Source organism: Alexandromys fortis, unplaced genomic scaffold, assembly GCF_014885135.2.
Source record: "Alexandromys fortis isolate MF-2015 unplaced genomic scaffold, M_Fortis_MF-2015_v1.1 scaffold_21, whole genome shotgun sequence".
NCBI classification, from domain to species: domain Eukaryota; kingdom Metazoa; phylum Chordata; class Mammalia; order Rodentia; family Cricetidae; genus Alexandromys; species Alexandromys fortis.
In genome coordinates this window covers 17,051,462-17,060,136 of record NW_026067905.1, presented here as the reverse complement: position 1 = coordinate 17,060,136, position 8,675 = coordinate 17,051,462, and the positions used below count along the sequence as shown (strand labels likewise).

At 43.1% G+C, this 8,675-nt stretch overlaps 1 protein-coding gene across 2 annotated transcripts in view; it reads left to right on the top strand.

Annotated features, from left to right (window-relative positions):
- The first annotated feature begins 1,176 nt into the window (after positions 1–1,176).
- Edem3 (ER degradation enhancing alpha-mannosidase like protein 3) overlaps positions 1,177–8,675 on the top strand; it is a 59,516-nt gene continuing 52,017 nt past the window's right edge. For both annotated transcript variants that reach the window (XM_050135241.1, XM_050135240.1), the window contains exons 1-2: positions 1,177–1,545; positions 5,495–5,540. In XM_050135241.1, the coding sequence (XP_049991198.1) occupies positions 1,385–1,545; positions 5,495–5,540 (207 nt within the window). In that variant the 5' untranslated portion in view covers positions 1,177–1,384. The remainder of the gene's footprint in view (positions 1,546–5,494; positions 5,541–8,675) is intronic.

Genomic DNA, 8,675 nt, shown 5'->3' with positions numbered 1-8,675 from the left:
GAATGGTCAGAGAGATAAGACAGAATTGGTAAGGCAGTAAAACCAAGAGGTTTCCGGACAGCTGAATACCGCTGTGTGAACAAATACGAAATTCGCAGTGGTCACAGAAGCCATACCCAAGCTCCTCAATTCTGAAGCAACCTGCTGAATTATCACAAAAGAAAGAAATGGGCTTTCGCAAGAGAAACCCACTTGTCATTTTTACCAACGGTTAGCCTGCGAATCAGTCATTGCAACTCATTACAACATCCATCCAGTCTTCACTAAACTTTAAAAAAAAAAATCACTTGCATCCTAAACTTCTTTCCTTCCCCGGGCTTTTTAGAAAACTATGATTAATCGTGTCTTTAGCTTTGCTTGCCCTCCTTCATTTTTGTGGTCCGGCTTAGTTGCTGGGACTTCTGAATCAGAGGCAGGTTGGAGTGTAACCCAGGAGTGAGTGTAGTGTTTGCTAACTTCCTCAAACCAAGGTTTCCACGTGTGCAAAAGGCGAACGGTGATATCTGCATATTAGAGTCGAAAAGAGTGCGCTAATAAAAAAGTAAAACCCTCACATGGTTCTGTCGTCAAAGAATCCATTTTGTTGTTGTTGTTGATGAGGATGTTTTTGTGTTTATTTCCCCTAGGGCAGAAGACTATTCTCACTGTTCCTCAAGGAATAGGGTACCGACCTGGGAACAAGTCTCATTCTGTCAGCGCTCAAGAAAATGTCTTCAAGAAGAGAAGGGCAAATCACTGACGACTCCCAGGGACTGTACAGCCAACCTATGACGGCTGCCCAAAGGGACAGCGGAACTCAGAACGCCGGGAACCTGCGTGGCCTTTACACGACCGGACTACAAGTCCCAGAACGCAGCGCGCCACTAGGCAGACATTTAAGAAGGCGCCTGCGCCTGGGGCTGTAGGCAAGGCGATGGAAGCGGTGCACTTTGGGACTAGTAGTCCCCAGGTGACAACTCCTGGGGTCGGAGGTGGGTCGAAGGGACAGCTCCCTGCCCAGTCCCGCCTTTTGGCCACGTCCCGCTTCTCCTGGCCAATGCCCCGTCCTGTCGCTGTGACCGGCCCCTCTCCGAGGTTGTTTCTATTGGTCCTGAGGCTATCCCGCTGCCGCTCTACCCGGAAGTAGCCTTGGGGAGGCGGTTTCCTAGACTACGACACCGGAAAGCTAGGGGCGGTGCTCTGGGCCGTGGAGGGCGGAGGGTGGTGGCAGCGCTGGCGCTGGGGACCGGCTCGGTGGCTTCGGCAAACAGTTTGGCGCCGGCGGCCGCCTGCCTCGCTCCGCAGCCCGCCCTCGACACGGCTCGCAGACTCCTCGCCGCCGGCAGCCCGCGATGTGGCCCACCGTGCGGGTGTAGCAGCTGCGCGTGCGCGGAACCGCGGGGCCATGAGCGAAGCCGGCGGCGGTCGGGGCTGTGGGTGCCGGGTCCCCCAGCGAGCGCCATGGAGCTTGGTGGCAGCGACGGCCTCTCTCTGCCTGGTGTTGGCCACGTCCGTGTGCACGGCGAGGGCCGCGCCCATGAGTAGGGAAGAGAAGCAGAAGCTTGGGTAAGGGTGCGTGGCTGTCCTGGTGGGTTTCCTGGCGCGGCTGCCAGCAGTCGAGGTGCCTGTCATTTGCGCCCCCGGCGCGCGGTGGACTTTTCCTGTGGTGACTGGAACAGCTGCTGAGGCCGGAGGACCTCGGTGGCGGTGGACAGGGTCCAGGAGGATGGGAGCCGATCCCCCACGACGTGACCTCGGGGGCTGTCGGGTGTCTCCTGGGTCGCCCGAGACTTATGCCGTGTTGTGTCAGCGCCACTGCCGTGGCAGGAGCTGGTGGAGGGGCTACCACCTGGGTTGCGGAGTTCTGGGGGCGCCTTTTGCCCGAGGAGGGTTAGCGTTCTCGCCCCGCTGAGCTCCCAGCGGGAAAATGTTGCGCTGTTTGCACCTGTTAAAGGAAAGGGGGCGTTCACTGGAACTTGCACTTTTCCGAGTTCTCTATCCCCTTGCTGTCGTTTCTTTCCTACAAGGAGTTGAAGCTGGCGACTTGATGTTATTCAAAGGCCTCGATTGCGTGTACCCCCTTAGAGTAGTTTCGTGAATCTTAAAAGTGTTACAAAACTCTATTTATAGCATTTAATTCAGTAATTCTAATACATCCCAAGTGGCACAGATGAATAAGAACGAAGTGGAGAATCTGTTGAAATTGGCAACACCATGAACAGTTAAGTGAGAAAAGAGGAAGTGCGTGCGGGTCAGTAGCGCGAAGAGTTGTGAGAGATGCATATTAAAACAGTGAGCTGGATGGGCTTTGCTTGTCTGGTTAGCAAGCGCAAAACACCAGGATGTAGTCCTGGTCAGCGAAGATGTGGAAACACTTGACAGGAATGTAAATTCGTGTTTTTTTTTTTTTCTTTTTTGACACCAACTCCTGAATTTTAAGTCGTGCTTGTCCTTTGACTTATTTATTTCTCTGGGGATCTACCCTACAGAAATAAAAGCACTGTTAGAGATAAGTGCAGAAAGGGGTCCATTTGGAAAGAACAGACCGGTTCCTGGGAGGGAAATGGTTGAAAAAATATGCTGTTTTGTTCTATATTATGGAATAATGTTCATACATTTAGAAAGAGTTCTGTAATTAGAAGGCTATCTAGTATCTATTCCCAAGATAATAGTTAAAAAAAACAACAAAAAAACCTCTAAAGCAAATTGTAGGATAATATATAAATAGTAACCATACCACTTTATAAGAAAAAAATACCCAAATTTAGAAAAAATAAAAGGTAACTTATCCCATAATGTTAGGATGAAACGGAAGTGGAGCCATTAGGTTCTGATATATATGCTTCTTTATTTCGAGCACTGCAAAAGAACTATTAATTTTTTAATAAAAGAGCAATAAAAATCAGAGGAAATAGGATGAGGTGTCAGCTATCTAGACAAAATTACCAAACAGTTCTAGTTCTTGCTTTTTTCTTCGTAAGTTTAATGTTTTATCTGGTGACATTTTAATGACTTCCCCACTCTGTTGGCACTCAGCCTTCTCTAAAACTGTTATTACTTTTATTACGTCACAGGGTGGATGCTATCTCCACTGTGCAAATGAAATTGAGATTCAAGGTTACCGTGTTCGGAGTCTCGAAGCTGGTAATAGGTGGAGTCAGATTTTTGTTGTGTTTTTATATTTACCCATGTCTGACCTCATAGCACATTGTATGCACAGTGCTGTACTTCCTTAAGATATGGGGGTATTAATCCTAGTGTGGCTGCAAATATTGTATTTGACTTTTTTATTAGAAGTCTTATGAGTCATTGGACAGGCAGTCTAGCAAATCAGTGAGCACCAGGTTCAGTGAGAGATCCTGTCTCAAAAAGTAAGGTTGGGAGAGAGAGAGAGAGAGAGTGTGTGTTTGTGCACGCGCATGTGCATGTCACATACACTGGAATTGTTGGGAACAGTTGCTGTAGTTATGTACCGGATATGTCGTCTTATCTTTCATGGAAGTTTCTCAGGATAGGAGATTTTGGTAATATTTTTTGATTCTCAGCTGGTATAGATCAATGCAGTTACTACTGGTATTGGGAGGCAGTGTGACTTTAGGAAAGAATTGATTGATATAAATTATTTAAGAATGAAAAACAATTTTAAATTTTAAATGGGGAGGTCAGATTTCCAATACACCTTATACAGTTGTTAAAAAGATAGAAAACTGTAGATACTTTCTAGCTGTTTAATATAGTCACTGTGCTATTCCAAGCCCACTTTGAAGCTTATGTCATGGAACTTGCTGATTGCATGTTGCAGTGGTGCAAGTGTGTCTTCATTTGCAATCATAATTTACCCATAGTCTGGAAAATTCGTAGCTCTCCAAGTTGAGCTAGCAAGTTAGAGTTTTCCACCTTCGATGCACTTCTAGTCTCTAGAATTCCCAGTGACAGGAAATTTCGCTTCTTGATAGGAACCGTTTATCGTACTTCAGGGAAGAGAGAGTTTGCGTATCCCACTTTTAGGTTGGTGCTCACGGGTTTTGTGGGGCCCTGTCTTGCTGCTGTTGAAGAGATTGTTATCATTTGCAAGATGAGTGTCTAGTGGGATTCCGTAAGATACTTCTTAATTTTCTGAAATTTTTTGATCTGTGTAAACTTATGATGTTCTAGCACAGCAGTAGGGAGATCTTTGTATTTTATTACATTTGCGTGTGTGCCATGGCATATGGAGTCCGAACAACACGCAGGACTCAATCCTCTCCTTCCACCAAGTGGGTTCTTGGGATCAAACTGAGATTGTCAGGCTCTGTGGCAAGCGCCTTTGCCCACTAAAGTCTCTTGCCAGCCCAGGTCGTGTTTTTAATGAGTAGGTGTTTTAAAATAGTTATAAAAACTTGTCAGGACCATTTAGATTTAGGTCACAAAATGATGTGTACTTAACCTTGCTGGTCATGATAACCAGGGTTGGGTATTAGAGCTTCTCTGCCTGCTGCCTTTATTATTATCGGCATTTCATAATTTCTGAATTGTTCAGAAAATGACAAGATATATAATAGGAAGGAAAACATTTTCTTCACTTCTTTTTCTAGTCCTGATTTTAGTAAGTGGACTTTTGGGAAGAGAAGAGCTAGGAACCCCTCGTCTCACTGTTTTCCTCTGCTGATGATTGGATTCGGCCCTGGCTGGCTCTCAGCATTAGCTTTTGTGACAGCACTCGGGTTCTGGTCATGAGAATGCATCATTGTGAGACTTGTGGGGTCTGCCGGAGTGAACCTGGTTCGGGTGCCTGACTCCTCCCCTTTAAACAGCTGTATTGGAGTTTAGAGAAACAGATTCTCTTCTCTTTTCTCTCTCCCTTCTCTGCTACCTCCCTCTTCCCAGGCTGATCTTAAACTTGTGATCCTGTAGCCCTAGCTTCCTGAAGCTATAAGTTTTCCTTTGAGCTGTCAAGTTTTTGTTTTTGAAGTGAATTCTACTTTTTGAGAGTGTTTTTAAGAGAGCAGAGTACTCCAGAAATGAGACATAGTATGGACTTAAACTGGGCATTCGTGGTTTTACTCAGTTTAATGGGAAAGGCACAGGCTTGAGAAAATATTAGTTCATATTAGTGTAACACACTCCACCCCCTTAGCAGAGTATATAAAAAAAACAATAAATGGTACTAATAATTGTTGCTTTGAGGAGTTGTCTAGAAACATCCCTCTCCAAGAATAGGCTACATAATTGCATTAAATATCTGTAATGTTCTTTTCAAAACCAGCTTTTCTTCTCTGGCATTATGACATGGGTCATTCAATAGTCTTCTTAGAAAAGAACCCCGGCAATTTTATATAAATTACTAGGACTCGGGTAGTAAAGGTCTGGCCCCACCCCTTGTGCTGAGGTAATAAAAACTTCTCCCTCTGTGGTTTCCTTCTAAGTAAAGTTTTATTTTTTTATTAGTGTGCTTTTATGAAGGAAAATTGTGTTCCTGAAGTCCAGCTGATAGAATATATGTAACTTTTCTCCCTCTCTGTTTTTTCACAATTAGAAATCAAGTCCTGGAAATGTTTGATCACGCTTACGGCAACTATATGGTGAGTATGAAGCTTATCTGTCCATACCGTTTGTAGGAGCTGCCTGTCCACAGCGGGGAGATTCGAAACCTCAATTACCAATGCATGTTTATAAAGAAAGCTTTAAAAAAGCAGGACAAATGTAAGCTAGCAGAGTATTCCTCGTGGTGATTCTTAGGGAATCAGTTTTATTCAACAGGTAAGAAATTGAAACCAAATCATAAAACTTTGTATTTAAGCAGTTTACTTAGGTGCTGGCAGCAATTGAAAATGTGCGTAGGTGAACAGGGAAAAGATGTTGTCTCTGGCTTTAAGGGACATTAAACGACATTGCTTTACAAACCTATGAAACAAACCATTACACAAGAGATCCTCTCACCCAGCTTTCACATGGTACTCTGTGGATTCTGAATGAGTGCAGCCACCTTCTGCTGACCCATTGTCTCAGAGTGTCTCAGAGGTGCTGAAAGATGAAGTAGCAGCTTCCACTGCAAAGGGCCAAAGGTTCTAGGGAAGAGAGAATAGGAAGCAGATTTTAAGAATTAAAGTTTTGCATATAAATTTTTGTAATTTTGTAAATATTTTAATCAATTTCTTCTCATCTCCTTGTTTTCACATTTAAAACATGCCAGGAGGTCTTCTTTTATGATTATAGACTAAATATACTTAGCAAAATTTGGCATAGAGCTAACTTTATTTTTAAGATACTTTTCACGTGATTCAGTGAATCCATGTTCATTTATATAAGGAAGATACATTATGTATCTATATCATTCCTTTCTTTATATATTTTTGTATTTTATATTTATATGTCTGTGTGAGTGTATGCCATGTGTGGGTATTTGCAGAGTCCAGAAGAATGTATCAAACCCTAGGAGCAGGAGTTAGAGACAGGAGATTGTGAGACATCAAACTGGGTACTAGGAAGAAGAACCAGGTCTTCTGGAAGAGCAGAAGTGCTCACAACCACTCGACTATGGTTTAAACACAGCTCCTATTTGATAGCCTTTTTTCTCTTTTATTAGTGCTTGCTTAGAGTCAAGTTTGACTTTTCAGTGTTTCTAGACCATGATGGTTATGAAGTGTTGGATGTAAACTTTGAAAACACGATTTTAAACTTACTACTCATTGTGACTGTAGCTGTTCCTTTAGTGTTTCTTTCAAAATCTGTTACTACTTGTTAGTTTTGTTTAATTTAGCAAGTCTAGGCTAGTGGAATAGAGATAATCAGATGGAACCTTACAGGACCCTCAAGTTGTAGCCAGCTCATACAAGTAAACTTTTGATTCCAGAGCTGAGCAATGATAAACAGGTAGATGGATTGGCCGTATTTTAAAGCTCTCTGTAAAAGTTTCATTCATTCATGTGTGTGTATATTTGTGTGTGTGCCCCTGTGTATGCATGAAGGAGAGAGACTGGCACTGGTGTCTTCGCAGTCACTGTGCACCTTACACCTGCTCACTGATCCTGAAGCTCACAGTTTGGCTAGACTGGCAGCTCAAGGGGTCCTCCTGTCTCTGCTTCTCCAGTGCTGAGATGGGCATGAATGGCCATGCCTGGCTTTTCTGTGGGTTCTGGGGAATCTGAACTCATCTCTTCATGCTTGTGGGGCACTCTACTGAGGTACTTAGGTACGTCTCTTTATAAAGTATGGTATCTTTAATAGTTTACCCATTTTCGGTAAATAGTAGAAAGTTATATCAATACATACTCAATGGGGTTTGTGGCAGAGTGGCTACTGAGGGCAGCCCTCACAAGCTTTCTGACCTTATGACTAATATGACCTAACTGTGTAATATTGCTATTAGTAACTATATATATATTGAAATGAGAGGAATTTCAAGTATGTAGGTTTTAGGGTTGGATGACTTAGATGTCAAATTCCATGTTGGCTTTTGTTCACTTAAGTCCTTAACTGATCAGTTCACTCCCTTGTGTTAGGTCTTGTAAAATGAGGATAGTTGCAAAGGATTATTGTAGATTTTGCTTAAAAACAGAGACCCTTTATTTTTAATTTTTAATAGTCAGTTTTTATATGTCTTATGTTTAGCATAGTACTTGAACACCTAAGTGCTTATTAAATATTTTTTAAAGAATGAAATTGAATTCTTGTGAAAATGAAATCAAATGTTTTTGCATTTGATTATTTAATACATCTTGCCTTTTAAAGAAAAAAAATTAATAAACTTCTTTTAAAATTGAAAGTTGTGGAGGATTTTAGGGTCTGTGAACTTCCTTGTATTGGTCACCTGTGCTCAATGTGAAGCGCCTGCTCCCCGATGGGCTTTAATAATGGAGAGAGCTTGAGCGTGTCCTCGCTTCTCACTGTTGTCGCCAGTGCTCGTCCTCGCCCGGCTCTGCAGCTACAACACTTTCTTGGACCGTCTTCGCTGCCACGGGAAGGAAATGGCATTTTACAAAAGTGGACATTATAGTGTAGTTATGACCAGACTTGGGACCCAGAAGAGGATACCCTGACCCTGAGGAGGTTCTGTCACTTACCAGCCTGGAAGGAGGGAGGGCTAACCTGGTCTCTGAGCCTGCCGGTCCTTTTCCTGCCTTCCAGTGTTGTGCAGGCATGGCTGTCGTCATTCTCTACAGACGGCCTAGTTAGAACTAGTGTCTGGCAAGTAGAAAGCACTGCGTATAACTGCTACTGATATTATCACCTACTGTCAGAGATGGAAGTTTCTCTTGTAAACTGAATGTAGTATCACATGCCTCTAGTCCCAGGACTTGAAAGGCAGAGGCAGGAGGATTACAACAAGTTCTAGGGCAGCCTGGTCTATATATCAAGTTTTAGGCCAACCAGGACTAAGACTCTGTTTCAAAAAAAAAAAAAAAGAAAAAAGAAAAAAAAGAAAAAAGAAAAAGAAAAAAAAAACCAGAAACCAAAAAGGGAGAAATTTCTCTCCTAAAAACCCATGTAGATTTGAATGCCATCTGTTTGTAGGTTGAACAGAGAACTTCCCGAGAGCTCACACGTCCTTCATTGTCTGGGCATGTGCTCTTCAAGCTTAGTTTTCTATCTGCTAATGAAATACAAGATTCTCTGTGTGTTATTTCTTGATAGAAGGTCTTGCCAGCTCCAGGTAGATTAATACATCTCTGCCATCCTGGAGTTAGCCTGAGACTTTCTGACTCTGTTATTGGCAC